At 34.8% G+C, this 22,707-nt stretch overlaps 1 protein-coding gene across 3 annotated transcripts in view; it reads left to right on the top strand.

The window, feature by feature from the left end:
* Window positions 1–22,707, top strand: part of MTA3 (metastasis associated 1 family member 3) — a 219,487-nt gene that overhangs the window by 178,232 nt on the left and 18,548 nt on the right. For all 3 annotated transcript variants that reach the window (XM_056823423.1, XM_056823468.1, XM_056823507.1), the window contains exons 12-16: window positions 5,456–5,580; window positions 6,643–6,794; window positions 9,156–9,378; window positions 16,524–16,610; window positions 19,038–19,184. In XM_056823423.1, coding sequence (XP_056679401.1) covers window positions 5,456–5,580; window positions 6,643–6,794; window positions 9,156–9,378; window positions 16,524–16,610; window positions 19,038–19,184 — 734 coding nt within the window. The remainder of the gene's footprint in view (window positions 1–5,455; window positions 5,581–6,642; window positions 6,795–9,155; window positions 9,379–16,523; window positions 16,611–19,037; window positions 19,185–22,707) is intronic.

Below are 22,707 nucleotides of genomic sequence, written 5' to 3'. Positions count from 1 at the left end.
TTTCTCTGCTCCTCCATCTTGGCTCCATTCTCAGAAGTCTTGATTGATTGTTTCTAAGGCTAACTTCCTCTTTGAATTATTAGGCCAGTGGCTCCTACCTATCCTTTATTCTGGATGTTAAAAATCCTATCTCTTGATCTAAACATGTTAGACTTCTACAAACAATTATAGTGCATTGATCATTTGCCCTTAAGGTTCCTATTTCTACTTTACCAACAATTTCTTTTGGGTTAGAATTACATCAAAAATAGCAATTCCTCCTTTATTTGAATTTATTAATTTCTTTAAGACTCAGCAGATGTAGTATTAAACCTTTTCTGATATCCCCAATTGCTAATGCCCTCCATCCTTAAACTATATTGCAATTAGACACACACTCGTGTGTATATATGTAGGTATGTATGTTTACAGACACCCAACCATCATTACCTTTTTCTTTTGATGAATTAAGTTGTTATTAAATCAAGTCACAACTCTTTAACAACTGCTCTACTTTTGACAATGCTGGGCCTTCAGAAACTAGAAAATTGAAGTGCTCCATAACTCTAATATGCTTCCATAACCCATTTGTGACCTGTTTCTCTAATTTTTCCTTCTATCCAAATGATCTGCAGTATAAATGAAGTGAGTAGGTAGGAAGCCTTAATTAATAAGTGCTTTGCTAGGTGCTGAATAAACCGTTAACCATACCACTTCTCTTTTCACTTCCAACACTTCTTAATCAGATATTGTCTACTATTTTCTCTCTTCGGTCACATGGATTTCTTAATGATATACAGTTCTATTTACTCTCCTAGCTATCTCTTTTGTCAATTGACTATATATATTCCACCTCACATACTGGTACTTGGAAGGTCAAATTTATTTCTTCATGCTAACATTTTCTAGTTCACCCCATTTATTAGTTTGTATATAAACATCTGAGTGAATTTTAATGCTATCATTTGTATATTTGGATATGTTGTACTTAATACTCTTTTTGGTAACTAATTTGTCAGATCTATGTGGCTAGCTTTCTCCCTAGCCCTTTTGTTCAATTTTAAATCCTTCTGTTAATCCTGATTAATTTATAAGATTCTAGGTAATTGTATTTTTTCTGACCCTTATTATGAGGCCATAGGCAAGAGTGTGACAAATACATTTTAGTTATGGCTTAGAAATTCCAATTCTGTTATCAGATGCTATATTTCTAAGAATATAGTAGTGGTTCTTTTCCAAATGTCCATTTTTATCTCTTGAGCCCTCTGCCTTCATTTGACAAGAATAATGAAAATAGTGTCTGTGCCTCCAGGGTCTTCAGTTTTTTGCTCAGGATGCCATAATTTATAGTAATGCTTTTTTAGATTTCTTTTGGCAATATCATTTTGTCCCCATAAAATTCACCAGAAGTGGGCATTGAGTATATAATATAATTTCTGTTATGTTTGTCAGATCAGTAATTAGCTATCTTAGTATTCTCTTTTTAAAAATCACTCTATTAGGGGAGATTCCTGGATTGCCTCAAACCTGATGGCATATCCTTTCTTAGAGCCCAAGAAGCTCCTTCTATGAAGACAATGTAAAACCCTAACCAATGTTAGATAGTAGTACCCAAGTACTATCTAAATGTCATTGGTATTTATTCCAGAGACAATACCTTTCTCTGACCTATAAAATGAGCTTCTTTTACCTACTGATTAAGTTTCATGCGTTTAGTATTCCTACCATTTTTTCATCCTCTCACCTCCTGATACAAAGGAGAATTCTGTTTAAACATTTACATCTTTTTTTCTTTAATTCCTTCTTGAAACCTAATTTCCTTTCTTTGTAATTTCCGGGTGACCTAGAGAGGAGATATGTAGCCCTTTCAACTTTCTTCTTCTAGAAGAGAGATCATTCAGTCTTTTGTACATTCTTAAGTGTTACATGGAAGAGGAAGAAGCACAGATATGGCATTGTACCCTGCAGTTAACTATAAAATCATCCTCATCCTTCATATTTGCCTAAAGGAAGGTGTTTCTTTATTTTCTTTGCTTTCTATGCTAACTGACATTACAAACTTAAGAGAAGAATCTAATAAAACCCATCCATCTTGTTTTAACTAATGGCTGAACTCCTAATACTTGCCTCTTTATTTCTATATATTGGCCTCTGTCCTTTCTTAGGGAATGGGGCTTAATAAAAGCAGATAAGACAAAAAATTCTGCTACATAATGGGCACTTAATAAATGCATGTTGATTGTTATCTGTCACAAGAAAAAGTAATTTAACTAATGACATTTTTCTACTTCATTTCACTTTGGTGTTGTTCTCTGGATAACCCCCTTTACACTATTAAATTTCTCTTTTATAGTGCTGTCCCATGAAATAGAAATTAATTTTTTTTTCAATTTTGGTAGTTCAGACTTGTTCCCATCTCAACGTGTTTTATATTTTAAGGTATTTTGGGAGTTTGTTGGTTTGCTTGTTCAGTTAATATATTCAGTATGTATTTGTATTTTATTCAGGGTACTTGGGGAGAAACAAAAGAAAAATGTATGGCATAGTCTCACAGATTATTGTTTTGAGCTGAGTGCTGAATTTGTTTTCATTTTGTAGTGTTCTGAGTCCTTTGGTAATTGAATTTAGATATATTATTTAATACATATTTTTTTGAACAGGTGGCCTCATAAGGAATAAATTATGATCTTACATAGTAACCTTTTCATCAAGGCTAATAACACTGGCTTTATTTTTCTGTATACAGGTTTATAAGCCAAGTATTTCCATTCAAAGATACAATGTGATATTTTTTCCACAATTCAACTTTTGCTTGTATTTATATTTTATACTATATCTTGTTATTGAAATATTGCTGTGATTCATGAATCTTAGAATCTTATACATTTCTTATTAATCAGACCCTACGTAAATCTTATGAATATATAAGATGCTTGGGGAAATAATCAAGGTTCTTCTTAATAATTTTCACAAATAATGAGTTTTGTCTCTAGCCAAAGAAAAGTACATATAGATTGGTTTCTACATGAATTTTGTGAGTTTTTATATCTTGCTTTTGTAAAAATGGAGTCCCAGGTTCAATTGTAAAGATTAAAAATTTAGGGGGAAACTGAGGCAGGTAGAAATTAGTTTCTCTCTGCAAGGAGTTTTATATTTTTAGAGGTTTATTTAAGATTAAAATATAAAGAAAATACAAGTAAGAAAGGCATGTGTCTAGGCCCAAAGAGTCTAGTCACGACCACTCATATCTTGCCTGCTAGGTGGAGAGCCGTATGTACTCTGAAGCAGAAGTAGGAAAGAGGCCCCAGTAGCCTTTACATCCAGATTAAATAGAAATTTTTGACCTCGCCTAGGTGGAAATCTCAGTGAGATTAGAGGGCATTCTGGGAGCTAACAAGGACTCCTGGGAAATGGAGTCCCAGGTTCAAGTCTCCATATTTACACTTTGCAATGATCCTGAAGTTCTGACTTCAAGAGAAAATTTTTGGGAATCCACTCCAGATTATGGTTTACTATTCTGTATTTTTTTTAAAGTTACTTAAACAGTATATATTGTGTGCATGTGTACCTACCCACAGAGAGACACATTTATATGTTTCTATGTTTATAAACATATATTTATGTTTCTGTTTATCAGATTAACATGTGATTATAAAGATAAGATATAGAATCTCTATCTTGAATATCTTTTAAGTATTAAATTGCCTTTTCAAATCTATATAATATCTTTTGTAAAACAAACTCTATTTGTTTTTAGAACTTTTTTGTGAAAAAAGATTAATTTATTTCAGCTGTAAGTTATTTTTTATATCTTTGCACTTCAAGTTGAATAATAGATCCTTGACAAGAAATTTGAACAAATCTTCATTCTTCAGCATTCTGTTCTTAGTCCCAAATCAAGTAGGGTCCCATATTAAATTACAAAACTAACTTTGTACTTTTCCATCATTTTTTTTTACTTTAATATATCAACAATATGCCTAATTTTTATTAACTTTTATTCAACCCATAACATTTTTCAAGAAAATATTTGCTAGCATATCAGTCAAAATAGCCAGAAGGGGTAGCCATTTCCTGTCATATATTATATATATATCTTTTAATCAAAAAAGTAATTACCACATGTCAGTCCTTTCAGACCAAACTGCTAAATCACCAGTTTTCACTTTGTATATTTTTCAGCTGCAAAATACAACACTATAAAAACAGTCCAAATAAAAACCTGTTTGAATTAATTTTCATATTAAATTTTATCTTTAAAAGTTTTTTGTTTCAAAATACCTCTTGACACCAATTAGTGTCAGGCACATATAGCTCTAATTTATAAAGGAAGAAAGTCAAAGAACATAGTAGCTAAATGATTTATTTAGAAATCATAGGAAAATCAATGAGAAGATAAAGCAGTTCTTTCAACCAGCCTAAAATTTTAAATTCCTTAAATTTCCCTCATAAGTGAAATTTTGACCTCAATATGGAACCAAATTTATGAGTTAGACATTCGGGGGGGATAATGGGAAGGCAGAGTGGATGGGCTTTCACAAAGCAAAAAGGAAGATTCTTAGGGTTTTTCAAAGGCTTATTGCAGAGAGAAAAATTTGGAGTTTTTGTCATTTATCTTGAGCAAAGTTGTCCAGGTGTCATGTATCAAAATATTTCCGTTGAGTTTTTCTTATCATTTGAGGTTTTTGGTATTAGTTCTTTTCTATTTAGTACTATACGTCAGTTTAATATTTTGATTATGTACCATGTTTAAAAAAAATATTTGTTAGAGTTTTAAATGTAGCATAAAGTATTAAATCAACCACAGACAGTTCTCATATTCTAAGTAAAGTGATTTTTACATAATGCACATTTGTGGGGAGGTAAAGGAGGGAGGCAGAAAGGAGGCCCATGTTATTGATGTTTCTTTCACGGACACATGGGGGTCAGCCAGAGACAGAGAAATGAGAGCTGAATGAGGAATTCTGATGGAGCAGATACCTGGGGCCTGGACATGGACCCAGATAGGAGAAGATGGGAAACAGGCTGGGGTCAGAGACAGACATATGATACCCAAGTGCAAAAAGATAGAATCCAAACGTGGATGGAATGGATGAGTGGAATTGGATAAAAGTCTCTTCTCTCAGCACCTGAGGTCTTAAGGCAGGCCCAAAGGTGGTGGTGATCTCTTTGCATGCCCATTCTTTTGCTTTCACTTGGAGAGATTTTTTGAGATTTTTTTTTTGTGTGTGTTTATTTTGAAGGAGGTTAGAGAAGGGCCAGGAACCCTGAGCAGAGGGGCCAAAGTCAAGATAGAAAGCACAGTGTTATTATACAGTAAAGTTAACATAGATTATTTTTGGAATGGAGATTTCTTTTAGAATTCGTTGTGTAGTGTGAATTTATGTAAAGGGAGAACTATCTTTATAAATGACTAAAGCTATTGGAAGAAAGTATTACAGAAATAATCTTTCATCACTTTAAATTTTACTTAAAGCAACAAACCAAATCCAAACCAAATATCTGGCAGCAATGGCAAACCCAACACTGTGAATGGAGCTGTGGGAACCCCATATCAACCTCAGAATGCACTGATAGGACGGGCCTGTGAGAGCTGCTACAGTGAGTACTGAAGGTCACTCTGGTATGAGTATGGTGTGGTAAATGCTCTGGTGGCATTTGAAATCAACTTAAAGACAACTTAAGTTTTTCATGTTCTGTTAAAGAAATGGAGTTGCACAAATAATACATTATAATTAATTTGGGGGAGAGATGATCTTTCATAATTCAGCCATATCAAGTTCTTTCCATAACATGGCAGAAATAAAGTATTTTTTCTGGAGATGCAAAATGGTGTTCCTGGGATTTATTTCAAGATGATAGATTTTTTTTTTGAAACTTTTTCGGTGTGATCTACAGTTAATCACAGCCAAATTTCTAGAAATATCAGAACAAAGAAAACAGTGCTTTGCTCTCAATGTTTTGAGGCTTAAGAATGATTGAAAGGTATTTTAATTGATTGAAGATATTGTGCTCAGGTTCAGCTCTAATCCAAGAAAAGATGTTATAAACCATAGATCAATAAATTAGTAGAGTAAATATGTTGAATATACCTAAAAGAAAAAGAAAAAAATAACTTCCATTTCTAACATTGTTTGGTAGCAAGCAGAATTAAACCTTAAAAAGGTGATTTCCCCATTTTAAGTTTTCACAAAATGCTTTTATAATTCTGAGTTGTAATTTCTAAAGACATAAATCACATCCATATTTAAATTAAGTATGATAATGACTGATTTTTGTCTTATCTATGCTATTCTTCCTTTTCTTGTAGGTAACAGATAATATAATTGACTCTCTTTTTAAAGAATTAATTTCATTGTTTAATCAGCATGATTGCCAAGTGTTTTCTATAATTAAATTTCAATAATATTTTAAAAAGGCACACTAGTATAGAAGATAACTTATTTAATAACCTCTAATGGCACTGTATATGTTACAGAAATTGCTTTTGTGTTCTTTTATTAGAGTATTTGTGTTTATAAAATGTATTCTTTTTAATTGGTTGTAAAATGAGAGGAATAAAAATTAGAAAAAAGAACATAATGAAAGACCTCTTTGGAATTCTACCCTGGAATATTTTTATTGATGTCTAGAAATTTAGATACATTATTTTCTTATTCTTAGCTACACAGTCTCATCAATGGTATTCTTGGGGGCCACCGAACATGCAGTGTAGATTATGTGCAACCTGTTGGCTGTATTGGAAAAAATATGGTGGCCTGAAAATGCCAACACAAACAGAAGAAGAGAAGCTGTCCCCCACCCCAACAACAGAGGTATGTATACAATAGGATTTATTGATAAGGTTTGGTGTTTTTTTTTGCTTTTTTTTCCTTAATGAATATTTCTCAGTGTCTTGGTCTCTCTTGGTAAGCAAAGAATTACGGTGAAAAATTATTCCATAAATATGTTAAGCACATTGTGTGTGATACATTATGTTAGTGTCAGGGATAGTAAAATGAGATAACACACAGTCCAGTCTAGAGGGGAAATCAGGCATACACAGAGATTACTTTGATACATAATTAATGCCTCAGAGATGTACAAAATAGAATGCCATGTGGTATGCCACCAGGCAGTGTTAGCAGCAGATTGATGAATAGGTTTCATGGAGAAAGAGGCATTTGAGTTAGGTCTTAAAGGATGGATGGAAATTTAGGTGACAAGGAGGACAAGGGTAGACATTCCAGGAACTGGAATAGCCAAAAGCATGTTTAGGAAGGGCATGTCCTCTTTGGTTGGAATGTAAGGAAGAGTAATGTGAGTTAAGACTTGGATTATGTAGGGTGGTACGAGTTTATAGAGACTCTTGAATAGCAAGCAAAGGAGTCTGAATTTTTCTTTCTGGGTAGTGGGCATATTTTGAAGCAGATGAGTGGCATATCTTATTTGTACAGGAAAGTTGTAGTGGGAAGTGGAGTCTAGAATATGTTAAGAGGTTCTTGCAATAGTTCATCCAAGTGTTTATGAGGGTGTGTATTAGGTTTGTGATGGGAAACAAGGAAGAATGGATGGATGCAACAATTATTGGGGAGTTAGAATCAGTGTAAGGCCTCTTAACTGATGCGATTTGCAAGTACAGTAGAAGGAAGAAAAAAATAATTCCATTGTTTTGAAACTAGAAAATTGGATGAGTGACAGTGCCGCTGAAAGAAGTAATGAATTCACAAAAAGTAAGTACCTGTCTTAAGGGCTAGGATGAGGACCAGGAGATGGAGGAATAATTTATAGAGTCTGGAGAATTTGTTGTATCGAAAGCTGAAGATGGAGTGAATATCTCTGCTCCTTAAGGATAAATTCTGATGTCAAAGAAGAGAAGTACTTATAAATGAATTTAATGTTCATAAGTTCATTCAGAAGGAGGTTTCCATATAGTAGTAAGGATGGAGGGCAAGGTGCAATTTTTTTTTCACAATGGGTGGTGAAGACATTTAAGCATAAAGTTAAGTATAACATTTTAACATCTTTGCAACATTAATTGCACTTATTGATTACCAAATTAAACAATATTGAAAATAGTAGGGCCAAACGTTACACCAATCTTCCCCCTATCAAAAGCACTGAAATTCTATTTATCAAATAATGTGTGAAATGTTAGCCATACTTTTTAGTCTTATGATATTTGCCAAATGAAGGTTTGTTTTGTCACAATGACTGAAATATTTCCATTATGTATATAATGGTAATTTTTTTTTTTTAAACTAAAGTCATTTAGAATCTCCCCATGGCACAGAGGGAACCCTCTGTTCTCTTGTGCTACGCCAGCAGAAGACAAGTTGTATCAAATCCTACCAAGCTTGAAAGATTTCACAGACTCTGGCCTCTGAAGATTATGTATCAGTCAGTCATCTGGAGATCATCCTAGCTCAGTTCCCCAAGGCTCATCACCAGATGGTTGACTGCTAGGTGGTTTTGTTGTTTTTTTTTTCCGGTTTTAAGAATTCATAAAGACCATATAGTTATGGAATTACAGAATTATAGCTTTCATGGTAAGGAGCATATCATAAAACATGGTTCATTGAAGTATAGGAAGGTGCAGATGAAACATAGTACAAAAGTAGTTTATTTGGAAAACACATTCTTATGAAGAAGTCATTAATTGCTATTGAAAAATTAGAAGTACCAGAGTGGCAGGATGAATGTGCAATAACAACTTTTTATCCATCTTGTTTTACTCTTGCCAAATCTCCTTTTTTCAGATTGTCCTGGCTCTTTGAAAAAAAGTACAGAATGACAGGACCTTAATCTTGTGGCATGAGTAATTGAAATGTCACTGTAGCTGCATTCTTAGATTGAAAATGTCAAACTATATTAGACCCTGTGTCTACTAGTAAAGAAAATATTTTCTTCTGTTTCTGCCTCAGGGATTCCCCCAACACTAAAGTTGATAAGATGAGATTAGCCCTCTAAGCGAGTCCTCAATTTATTTTTGCTTTTTCTACTTCAGCTTTTGGCATCTTGAGAAGTATAAACCCATAAAATCCATGTGGTAATCTTGCCCCACACCTGGTTTTAGGGACAGACTGTTGCATCATCTCCACATCTTAATAAATGCATCAAGATGCATCTTTTTATTCATGTTTCAAATGATGTTGGATTTTATTACTTTATGTAATTTTGTTTCATGGTTTTTGTAGGATCCCCGTGTTAGAGGTCACATGTCACGTCAGGCCACACAGGGAATGCCAGTCCGTAACACTGGAAGTCCAAAGTCATCTGTGAAGACCCGCCAAGCTTTCTTCCTCCATACTACATGTTTGACCAAACTTGCTCGCCAGGTCTGCAAAAATACCCTCCGGCTGCGGCAGGCAGCAAGACGACCCTTTGTCCCTATTAATTGTGCTGCCATTAGGGCAGAATGTAAGATGCTTTTAAATTCTTAACTATATGTGCTGTGCTTCTGATCATTTTTCTGTTTTTTTTTTGTTTTGTTTTTCTTTTGATTTTTTGTTTGTTTGCAATAAACATCATTTCTTGTCTACAGCCTTTATTTGGTTTAATTTTTTTTTATTTATTTTTTTTGTCTATTCTAGTTTCAACTTACCAGCTTAATGAAATACACTAGAACCTCTTTACATTAGCAAAGTTCTATAGAGTTCAGTAAAAATGTGGTCTATTTTGTATCCTTTCCAAAAGATCCTGTTAAGAGGCACTTTGACCCTATAAAGTGAGTGCCATAGGATTGGCCCTGAGCTATTGTGAGGCTTTATTATATTCTGAGATTTTTCAGTACAATACAAAATCTTATTTGAATAAGTTAATATTGCATTTTCATAAAGTCTTATTTAACATTTAGCATTTTTTGTCTTTTTGCCACCTCTTAATTTTCTCATTAGCATTTGCAACTATTGCTCAGCATTATTGAATAGTTTCATGAGTCTCACTGTCTTTCTGTGAGACTATAAATGTATATACATTTGTAGAACCTTGAGTTATTTTGGACGAAGATTCTGAGAAAAATCTCTAAAACTAAACTGTAGGTGTAGTATTAGACTTTTATTTTCCTGTGTTCAACATTTTTTCCATTGCATATACATGTCATTGAATCATATATTTCCATGTATTCTTTACGTGATTGTATTGCTATCATTTTCTACACATAGCACTTGACATTGGGGTTTTGAATTTACATTGTCATCAAGGAGATTATCCCTTCACTACTTTAACAACCAGACACTTGCCCAGGTTTGGAAGAATAGCCTGAATTCATTTTGAGGTTGAAAAGAGAGAGACTATCTGAAATGAATTTTCTTTCTTAAATACAAATTTCTTATAAAATTGTACAGTTTTGAAACATACAAGTAAAAGTTCTCTGACAGAGTAAAAAAATACCCCTTACAATTAATATAATAAATACAGATCTTTTATGAAAGTCCCAGGATTTGGGGAAGAGTGGGAAAAATTAAAAACAGCATTAAATCAACATTGATAACTGCACCTATATTGTTTCTTATTGACACTTCTGGCTTATAAATTTAATTTGAGCCAAAGCTTTCTTCTTTTAAGAAATAAGGAAAGAAATCTTTGGGGGTTCAACCCTTCACTTCATTTGCTTTGAAAGGCATAGCTTTATATGTAGTTTAAACTTTGAAAGAAATGAATTTGGAAAGGAAGTTGTTGGGAGAGAAAACCAATGAGATATATTTTTTAAAGAATATCAGAGACCCAATGACCCAGGTTCACCTTTGTTTCTTTAACTGGGGAAGAAACCACAGAAATTAAAATTAGCCATTGAGGAAACTTGTGATTGAGGAAACCTGTGATTCTCCTACAAATTTACCTGTTAATTTGTATACTGGCTTTATTTTCGTTGTTGTTTCAATGTTTCATTTTTTTCTCAATTAAACTGCCTTTTTGCCAATGGAGTCAAGATTTAATTTACCTGAATTTTTTGTTTTAAAAAGTGAAGTAGATTGTCATTTAAATAAAACCTCACCATTCATGTTAGTGAGGTTCAAAAAGCACATTACCCAATAATTTCTAATCATTAATGCTTATCAACTCCTGTGAGAATACTACATTTAGAATGTAATTCTTACAAAAGGTTGAATCATTCTCTGAGGCTTTCTATTTTAATTTTTCAGGAGCCAGTAATTCTTTCTGTAGACAAGATAAGATGCACTTTCTTTTCTTAGCATCTTATTGGTTATAGTTTGTGTCTTTTTAGCTTTTTTGATTATTTCATTCCAACCATAATAACAGTTCCCCTGATTCCTCAATTCCTTTATGGGGGCATTCATTTAGAATGCTTTGTCAGTGAATTTATTATTTTATTGGGTAGCAGTTAGAAATTATGAAAGAAATGATCATTGAAGCATTCTGATTAATGCAGCCAATTTAAATTTGAATGTACTTTGAGGAGAACACAAATTTTTTTTTATGTTGGGAAAATATCTAATTGTTGTTAAGTAGTAATCACCATCTTGATATATCAGCCTGACTTTTGTTTTCCAAATAAAAATTGAAGTTATGTACTGTATAATTTTACCCCCCTTTACCTTGTTACTACCATTAATACTTAATAGTGAGGTAAGGTCATTGGTACACTGAATCATGTGGAGGTGAGCTGTGGCATATGTAGCCACACTTAAAAGTAGTAAAAGAAATTTTTTTGGAGTTGAAAAATAGTTTGAAATGCCAAAACTGAAGTTTTGGGTTTATTTTCTAGCCTCTATTTCAGGATGTTTGCAGATAGTACATGACACATCAAGTTCTAAATTCCTTTTTAAACAAAATGGGGGGGGGTACATTAGTGTAGACCTACCACATTTTTGTTCTTGAATCGTCTTATAAATACTATTTTTAAACATTAACAAGACAGGATCATCAGTTACCAGGTCACTATAACACTTAAGGTGATGAGATGTAGAACTAGATTAACCTTGATGAAATCCACCACCAATATAAAAAATTGAGATATAGATTGAATTCTATCTTGTTTCCTCAATGTTGGAAAAAATTGAGATTATTGAAGTTAATAAAAAGATTTAATAGCTTTTCATAGGCATGGCTAATTGCTACAAGCATCCCGACCCTCAAGGAAGTTGGGAGGTAATTTATATGATTTGGCTGGCATGCTATTTTGCTTATTTAGCCACTATGGACTGTCCCAATCATCTGTTTGAATTTTGATTCCTTCAGCCGTATAAAATAAGGATAATTATTTTGAAGATTATTTTCAGGATCAGATACTAGTATGTGTGAAATGATATATAAATGATAGTATCGTTGTTTCTTGCTTGTCATATTTCAGGATAATAGACCTACACATGATAAAGAAGACTATGAATTTTTTAAAAAATTACATGAGAGTTACTCCTAGCAGTGTTTTATGTTGAGAGATAGAATAATGAGGCACTCCAACCTAGTTTAATTCTCCCAAGGAGCTAATCTATCCTCAGTGGGAAAAATAAATCCTCATACTCATTTTTTACATGCCAGATTTCCAAATAACTTCCCAAGAACTATATCATATTCTTTCTTGACCTTTCTGTAAATTCCTCATTGATTAGGACTCTATGAAATGTTAAGTCCAAAAAACTTGAAATGAAAGTTTTGCTTAAGTAATAATAGAATTAGCAAGTCATATTTATGTAGCATCTTATGGTTTAAAAAGTTTTTCCCCCCCTCTCCCCCCCCTCCGAAACCTATGAAGAACAAAACAAATTTTATTACCATAATTTTATATGTGAGGAACCTGAGGGTTCTGTTAGGTAAAAAGTGACTTGTCCATCATTACATATCTGATCCAGGAAGGACTGGAATTGAAATTTGACAATAACCACAAAAAATTGGATTTTTCAAGAATTATAAGATTTTTCCTTCACATACTTTTTTTTTTCATATAAACTTAAACCCATTGTGTTCTATTTCAAATAATCTTCTTTGCAAGGATTTTTTAAATGGCTACATTTCAGCATATAGACAAATAGCAGAGTAGTGTTAATTTTAATAATGATTTATCAAATTTTTCTCTCAGATATATTTCACTACCAATGGAATTTGATGTGTGAATTTCCCAAATGTAATGATAGATAACTGTCTTATTTGACTTTATGGAGAACCCCATCCTAAGGTGTTGCTAACAAATTTTGGTTTTATCAATTGACGTAAATATTTACAAATGTTATGGGTCCCAGACATTATCAGTGACCTCAGAATTATGTGAAATCTTTTTTAATAAATGTGATTCAATTTCTACTTTAATTTTTCTGGGGAGAAAAATAATGTAATGGAAAGAAGAGATCAACTATGTGACCTTGGGTTTCACTTCTTTTCTTACTTAGCTGTAAATTGAGGAACACGTACCTCATCAATAAGCCCTTTTTAGCTTTCACATTCTCAATGCCTAACAATGTAACAATCCCAAAGACAGGTACAATGTATTCTTTGTTTTATTGTTGACAATTTGCTTTAAAGTTAGGTACTAAGTAAATTTTGTATTGTTATCAAATGTCAGTGAATTTGAAATAATCATACATATGGTTCTATCTCTAAAGCAAAATGAAAATTTTTTTAAACTTCTAGAATGAAACCTTATTTAGAATGAGATTTTATTTTAATTTGCTTTCTCTTTCATTTAAATTTGAATCTATAGTAATTTCACTTTCCTAGGCTTTTCAGAAAGTTCATGCTCAAAATATTAGTTTTCATCACTTACATCATCTAATCAGAAATATTTGTTTTTCTTTAATTTCTATGATGTATATAAACCAGTCCCTGGAAGGTAATTTTTCAGGTGCTTCTACAGCTGTAAAATTCTTTTTCTCTAAGCACCTTGAATTTCAGTTTCCCTATAAAATGAAAACTTACCTTTATTTAGCACTTGAAAAATTATTGTGTACTCCTGTCTTCGGTAGGTAGTTTATATTTTACAGAAGAGGAAGCTCAAAGATCAAAGAGCTGGCCAAAAGTTACCTCAGTAGTTAAGTGTTAGAGCTCAGACTTGAACCCATGTCAAAGCACAATACAGGTCTTCTCAAAGGGCTTTACTCTCACAAGGGAAATCTGTAACAGGAATATTACTAGAACCATCAACATTTGCTAACTAGATAACAATTATGAGCAAATTATTGTAAGGTAAAAACCATTTTACCTTACATTGGGGTGATTTGGTTGTATCCACACATGAGTTTGTTGACTATACTCCCACAGTGAGTTTCTTGATTTACTTGCTTGTCTTTTCCCTCAGAACTTCCCCTATATGAAAATAAATGCTCCTTCATCCCTTAGCTTTGAACACTGGGGCTAACTTGAAAAAGTAATAATAAAAACGGGGGGAAATGATGCACTTCTGCCCAAGAAGGATTTGACAAGAAACGTTTCATATATAGGCTTAAAAAATATAATGATAGTCTCCAAAATATTATCTAGAGAAAGATTACTTTTGTGTAACAACCATGTCAGACAATGTAAGTCTGACATGCAAAATATGTCACCTGGTGTTTTTGTTTAGAATAGAAAGCAAATTAAATTTAACCAATGATATGAGCACAGTGACAGTCTTTATCTAAAAATAATTGGAATGCTGTGGTGCTTATATTCCCAAATGATTGTTTTCTTTTACACATTTCAAGTGTGACTAAATTTTAAGGCCTAGTAGCATTAAGAAAGAAATATCCTAATATATTAACTTCTCAGCAACTTGATGGTGCTAGGGTGTTTGTTTTTTAAGAGCTTCCTTTTAGTCCTTGTGAAGCACTAAGCAGTTATATAAAAGTGGGCCAAAAATGCATTTCAGCCTGAATCTTCATTAATTTGCATTTATTCATAAAATTCACAAATAAAGTATTTTCCCAAATTGAAATAAAGAATTAGGTATTTGGAAAACAAAGAAATTAAATCATAAAATGTCCCCAGTGGTTACATTATTACTTTAAAAATGATTTCTATTATGCATACAAAAAATTAATGGGCCATGTCCTGGTCTCTGCTACTTTTAAGTGCCAGAATGACAGTGTTAGACTGGCAGAAAGACTCAGGTTCAAATCCTGCCTCCAACATATGCCATATGACCTTGGGCAAGTCATTCATCCTTTTCTCTGCCTCAGTTATCTTAACTGTAAAATAAGAAAAACATCAATAGCACTTAACTCACAGGGTTGTGGGAATTAAATGTGGTAATATATGTTATGCATTTTAAAAGCTTTTAAAGAAGTATTCCATAAGTTTTTTGTCTCTGAATCTATACGTTATTTCCACTTTAAAAAATGTGTGTTTGAGCAATACTTAGGGAGAATAAAGAATGAGAAACCCCCAGAAAATATTGTTTTAACCTGAAATAATTAAACTGGAATACTGGAACATATTTTATAATGTGAGGGACATCCAACTTCAGTTTCTCAGCTCCCAAGGTTGCTATGTCCTAAAAGATTCTCTTGGGGAGTTCCTGGGAAGCCAAAGGGAAGCTTCTTGTTTTCTATGGGAGTGCATGAATGCACACATTTTTCAGATATTGGTAGGAAGTGGCATAAATGCTGAATCGAATGGGTTAAAGTTACTGTTAGAAAAAAAAAAATCAAGGCCAGTCCCATTTGAGAAAATCCAAGACAAAACCAAAAATAAAATTTCTTTTTCAATGAATGATTTTTTAAGATTTCTAAACATTCCATCTCTGTAACTTTTCTGGTAAGAAAGGTTTCCGTACACTGCTACTAGTATTTTCTATCCATGTGACAGCTAATTAAAGCACCTGTGTTTGCTTGGGCTGTGTTCTTTGTCTTTCCCTGCCTGAAACATTTTCTAGTGGGTTTTAAGCAGTCTTGTGAGGACTTTTATGAGCTAATATCCATACCAACAGTATCTTTCTAACATCTGATAGATGAAACCCTCTGTCTACAAACAGGCACTTACCCACTCAAGTCTCAGAAGTAATGACATTGTAGGATTCTACAGCAGGGTAAAAAATGAGCCGTGAAACCAAATGTCCCAGTGAGGGCATCATCTCCTGAATTCAGATATGCCAAAATAGGTTAAGACTTTCTCACTGAACCTGCTGCAGCTGGCTGGAGCAGGAAGGGACCTTTCTCTTGTCTTAATCCTGTCAATTGCCTTGTTCATCTGCCACGCAACACTACATTCATCTCACGGTAAGATTGGCTCAATGTTACTTTTCAGAGATCTCTCTCAGTCACAGTGACTCATCTCAGCTTCCTAATGACTACAGAAAGGTTGTCCCTGTTCATATGTAATGCAGAGGACTAAAAGGAAGGGCTTTCAGAAATGGAATATTTTTTTTTCTCAAATGGACATGTTATTCTGGCATATGTGTGAAGGCATATCTATAAGGATCTCTTTTCTGGGGCTTCTGGGTGGGAAGTACATATCAAATTCAGGAGTCAAAAAGAAACTAGAAAGTGTTCCATTTTTCATCAACAAGGGTGGGGTGGGAGACACACTTCATCACCTTATTCTGCTTAATATTTTAATTTCCAAAATGTCTGTGTATGTAGATGGAGAAAAATAGGAAGCTTACTGGTGTGTTTGTGTTTTATTTCTTTCCTCAGATGCAGACAGACATTCAGAGGTATCTGGAAGTCCCCTGAAAAACAAAAGCACTAGAAAACCTTTGGCATGTATCATTGGTTATTTAGGTGGGTATGTTATATTTGAAAAAAATATAGAAACATTATTTTCCATGTTAGGCCTACTTAGTAATTCTGTGTGCAAAAATCCCGTCAGAGCTCATACATACCTTCCAAATGACTTAAATTAGATCCATTCAGACCTTCATTTAGTTATGAAATTCCAGCTAGAGATTACACTTTAAAAAGCAATACTTTACATTGTTTTTTTTCTCTTGCTTTTACTCTGAAAACTCTCAAGCGTAAGGGTCATTAGAACTCTTTGTTCCTTTTGCATGTAGAAACTTTAATGCTTTCATAATTAAGAGTGGTATTGCCATAAAAAAGATTGTTAGGCAGTAACCTCATGATTTCTTTGCAAAATTCTGGATGAATAATTTATATAATGATGGTTATTAATATACTTCAATGCAAAAATGAGATTATATGCACGCTTGAATTGTTTGTTAGCTTTTCATTTTCTCATAAAAATGAAACACATACCTACGTTAACATTCAATCTTCTCTCAGAAAAAAAAAAATAGATTTATAGTAATCATACTCTGTGCTTTTTAGGACATCCAAGCTTTCTCAAAATCCAGATGAACACTTTTGTTTTAAATGTTATCATCAGAGCAAACTACAGTTCCACAGCTCAAAACAGCTCACTTTATATTTGATGTCTTGCCAGGGAAAAATAGAGCTCTTGTGATGTTCTCTTTCCATTGATATGTGGACATCATGGTATTGGATTAGTTAGTAGTTACAAAATGCTTTCCGATTTCAGTGTGGATTTGGAATTCAAAAGACCAGAGTTAGAGTCCTAGTTCTTGACACTCTAGGACCATGGGCAAATCATAACCTCTAGAGACTCGGGTTCTTCATTTGTAAAATGGGGGTGAAATTTGCGTTGCTACCTTGTATGCTTATTGCAAGCAAGGCACACTTAAATGGGGCATCTAAATCTGAGCTTCTATTATACTCTACTATAGGATTTGATTGCATTATTTTCCTTCAGGAGTTCCTACCTTCATCTTTTATGAATTTTTGAAGAAACAGAATATTCCATTGCACTGTGTATAATTGTGGACTCCTTTAGGCCAAGTAACTGTACTGACATGGGCCAAGTTTTTCCATGGACTAGGTAGCTAAGAGGTAGTTGGCCCAGAAGAACCATGTCAAGGTGTACAGCAAATCAAAGGGATTATCTCAAGCCCTCCATTTTTAGGGGTTACCTGATTGCTGAGGATGGGTTGTGACTTGACCACACATGGAAAGAGAAGGGGGACCATTTGGTTGGTTCAAAAAGAAGGCTGTGGTGCTCATACCCTAAATTCTTCATCCTTTGTCTTCAAGAGAAAGGGACTGTAGATGCCTGATTGGCAGGAATATGCCTATTCCTCCTTAAATATTTATTTTTTATTAATATCAGTAATTTTAATAATTTACGGTTTGCAACATTCAACATGTATTTTCTCATTTGATTCTCACAATGCTGTGAGGTAGTTGTTATAGTCGCCGTATCATCAATGAGGAAACCAAGAGGCCAAGAGGTTAATTAACTTGCCTATGGTCTCATAGCTATTAACTATCTGAGGTAAGATTCAAACTCGGGTCTTTCTGACTTCAAGTCCAAAATACTAGCTACTATATAGGCTTTTGTTTCCGCTTTGTGACATCTTTTCTTTGGTCTCCTCTTTTTTTCTCTGAAATGTTTATAGCTATTGACTATTATTCCAGAGTCAGGGTGGTGTAATGAAAGAGCACTGGATCTGAAGTCAGAAAATCTAGCTATGCCAACTAATTCTTAGGCATTTGACCTTAGGCGAACCACTTACTCTCACTATCAAGTTCCTTCTAGCACTAAGTCCTGTGAGTAAGAGTTCATATGGAGCAATTTATGCTGGATCCGACCCTCCTACTCTTTCCCTGTGCTCATTTCAGATCCTCTGGTCTGCCTAGTTTTAATCTAATTACAAATGGAGATGTGAAATGGTGACGAGAATACCTGGGGAAATAGTTCTGGGTTTCATTTTAAGCATGCAAAGTAAATAGTGTTAGTCAGACCTTTCAAGGAGTTATCTGTCTCCTAGGAGTCTGCTGATTTCTAATGCAACATCCTTGCTGGGCTTCCAGTGAAGAGTCAGATGCCATGTTTCTTTAGTAAGATAATATATTCTGAGAGACCTCAAGTGACTGCTTTTGCATATAGTCTCCACCCAGGCTCAGATCTAGAGCTCAGGAGGAGAGCAAACTCTTTTTTAGATAAGTAGAACCATGGTAACCAGCACTTGAGGCTGATTCATTATGTGCTGCCTTGAAAAATACACTGGTTCATAAGGAAATGATTTTTAGATCATTAGAAAATGAGACATGTACCTAGTCAGCATCTAGAATGCATGGAAGTATTTTAATAACTTGTTCCTTGTTGAGAAAAACCTTATTTCTTGTCAACAGAAATCCATCCTGCAAAGAAACCAAATGTACTAAGATCTACGCCAAGCCTGCAAAGCCCATCCACTAAACGGATGCTTGCCACCCCAAACCATGCATCTCTGAGCATCCTGGGAAAGAGAAACTACAGCCATCACAATGGCCTGGATGGTATGTACGCCTAGCACCACAGGGAGACATTATAATAGGCTGAGGCTTTTTCTCCCTTGCTGGGGTCACCATCTTGAGAAATGAATCATAAATATGCTCCCAACAGGCATCCCCCTGCTACTCTAGCCAAGCATCCATACTTGCAATGAGATGGAGAATTTGCCTTTGCCATATTATATTGAATTTAGTCCACTGGACATCTCTCCAGTTTACTACAAAGCTTTGACATTTTTTCATCAGTGCCCCAATATGGGTAACTAATAAGAGTGATCTGAAATTCAGATATTAGGAGGCTGCCTTTCCTGCCCGAGAATGTCTTTTTCTTCGCTCTTAAAACCAAAGAAAAGGTTTACCTCCCAAATCAATTTCCTTGAACAAATATGATGATTTTGCCTTGCATGTGAGTCATCAAATGGTCTCAGAGGGGCCCTTCTACAGTATAGTGCTCACTTTGTGGTTAGTGCTTGCCCCTTCCACTTATAATCTCTGCTTTTTTAGTACTTGGCTGGGCTGTAGGTCACTAAGGTAGCTAGCTGGAAATACCTGGAGTCAAATGCCGTACTTTGCTTGTAATAAACACTTAATAAAATCACACTGAATAAATGAAAGACCAAGCTAGTGAAAAATGGAAAGTCAGGATCATAGTATATCAACTTTTTAGCATCATAGTAACTATGTTGGATTTGTCTATGCTATAATAACTTCAGTTGGAACGGAATTATAATTTTTGCCTGAATTGCAAACATATCTGTAATAAACCTACCAGAAAATGCATTATACATTTCAGAACTTTTTGAATATACAACTATCATGGTTATTTTAAATTTTCCCATGTTTCTTTGGACAAAATTGTTTCCTAGATTTTTCATGCCTTGTTGAGCTCTAAATTCTCTCTGTGATGGTAGGGTACACTGGAAGTCCCATAGGATGAAGATTTCCTTGGAAATGCTTTTCTTCTACCTGTCTGCAAAGTTTTGATGGTTGTAGTAATGACTAGCAGTGAAACTTTGGAAGAGGTGGGTAGGAAAACTGCTTACAAATCTTTGGCCACCAGTGCTGTTATATAAATGTTTTTGGAGAATGCAGACCATCCTTCAGCTCTTGGAGATGCATTCTTCGAACCTTTGCAGAAATATTTACCTGCTCACAAAAACATCAGCTAAATTTTCGCACACTAATCAAGATCCCAGCTATAACGTGCCTATAGTTGGTACAACTGAAGTCTTAAGGAAGAGACTTGGTATATTTAATTTTTATTTGATTTTTTTCTTGTCTCCAGCCTTTTGTTTAATTCCATAGTCCTTTGTGCCCATCTTTCAGTAGACAATTAGAAGTAGATAGATTTTGTGGTGTTTGCTATAGGAAATCACATCTTTCTTTGTCTTTGAGGAATGTGATCCTAGCCACAAAGGTGGTTTTTTTACCACAGTACTAGAATATTTACATTTTATCTTTGCTATAAAAGGTACAGAAGCTGATGAGTAGAACAGTGTCCTTTAGCTTGGACAGTAAAGAAACCTTCTTTAGACATGGCAGGAATATTTTATTAGTTCCATTCCTGCCATCTCCACCTATCTCTTAGGTATTATAGTCATCCAGTCTTACTGACTCTTAATACTTTCTCTGTCCTTTTCCCTAAGGGAGAGTACATATTTCCTGAATGCTATGTTAATAAAATAGTGCTTGGGGGTGCTGCTTCCTTGGAAAAGACCAGCCTAACCTGGGATCAGTTTTCAGCAGCAGCCATTTCCTCTCTTTATGTGAATAATTAAAGCCAGCTCCCTGGTCCTCTCTTTCTACTTACAAAGAGATACAGGCACACAAAACAGGGTCGTAACACAGAATTTGTGTATTCTCAAAGAACAGATAATCAGCACACTACTCCTTGGACCTAGACCTGTATGGGCAGGCTTCTTCTAAAGCCCATGTACTCGCACAAGGGGGCAATAAGGAAAGTCCTGATAAGACTGAACATGGAGGATCTGCCAACATTCCTTTGGGGGAATCACACTTCATTGCTTGACAATAATTTGCTCTCCATAAACAGAAGTTTCCTGGTTATATCCAGGGTAACACCAAACTAGCCACTGTCCGTTTTTATGAAAGGCTGCCTGTGAGCTAATCAGTACCATTTCATTTCCATAACTCCTGCCACTTTTCTTGCCCACTCCATCCCCATTTATTCATGCTTTCCCTTGCCTGGAATATTTTTGCAATTCCTTTCCTCCATGGCATAGGCATTCCTTTTGTAATATATAACCAGAAGGAGGTCATATACACTCACGCTGGGGAATGAGAGAGAGAGGGGTGTGATAGAACTAAAGAAATGGAGAGAGGGGAGAGATTGATCCTCCCTCCTCTTCCCCCTGGGGAAGACAGCACAAATTGTCTTCCTGAGGGACAGAACGTGTCTCCTCAGGGATCAGGTTTGGTATGTAGAGGTTAATGACTGGAGGAGAAGGTCTTAGAAAAATAACCCACTGCCTCCCTTCTTGATCTTGACTGTTGCTGAGATACAGGGCAAACTTCCTGCCTTTGGATCCTCCCGATATCCCAATTGCCACCTTCCCCTTTGAGACCTGAAATACCCCTCAACCCTGGTCTGGAGCTAGCTCTCTTCCTTGGGGGGGAAAGGTATGATTCTCCCCAAATCTTGTCACCTTCCTTGATGTTAGAAAGCAGGCAGATCTGATCTAAAGGGATACTTTATTCTTGGGGACTCACAAGACAGAGCGAATGGGGGTGTTGGGTAAGGAGAGAGGGAGATAAGAATCCCTGTGACTTAACAACTGACCTCCCCCCCAAATCCTGAGGGGTTCAGGCTATCTCCCTGACCCTCCTTTTGGTCAGTTATTGGGTTTGTTCTTCTTCCTAAGCTAATCTGGCTAAGAGTTGAAGTCCAGGACAATTTTGGGAGAGAAATCTTAGTAGACAGCTTTCCATAAATTCCCAATCTACTTTTTTTCTTCAGCTGGAACCAGAAAGATTTAAGGGTTCACTAGAAGGTAGTCAATGTTCAGAGGGATCCTTTGTCTCAGAGGTCTTCTCAGACCATCCACTCCAGGAGAGTTCACAAGAAGTTATCTGGCAGTTTCAACTTCCTCTAGCTCCTCTGTTCCTTTCTGGAATCTCTTGGGCTGTTCCTTTGTATTGCTGGATCTGATTTTCTCTTTCTTACACTTTCCATAGGAAGAAGAGCAATTTTTGCCAAAAGCACATAAAAAGCTACTCATAGTTATATTTATAATGACCTTTCAGATCAAACAGTCCTACCTCCTTCATGGTAGATGAGGAAACCAAATATTAATGAGCTTAATTGACTTACCTAAGTTCAAAAAGGTATTAAATAGAAAAATTCAGGGTTCAAGACCCAGGCCACCTGTCTCTATATCCAGTTCATTTTCCCTTGATGGAATAACATATATAGTGACTCTCTTGGAACTTGGAACTAGTCAGAGAATAGAAGAAACCATATTCCTTTGGGAAAGGAAAAGAAGTTATTTTTTTAAAAACATAAATGTAG

This window comes from Monodelphis domestica, chromosome 1 (genome assembly GCF_027887165.1).
Source record: "Monodelphis domestica isolate mMonDom1 chromosome 1, mMonDom1.pri, whole genome shotgun sequence".
Taxonomy (NCBI): domain Eukaryota; kingdom Metazoa; phylum Chordata; class Mammalia; order Didelphimorphia; family Didelphidae; genus Monodelphis; species Monodelphis domestica.
The sequence above is the reverse complement of the archived record's forward strand: the minus strand, read 5'-3'. Positions and strand labels throughout refer to the sequence as shown.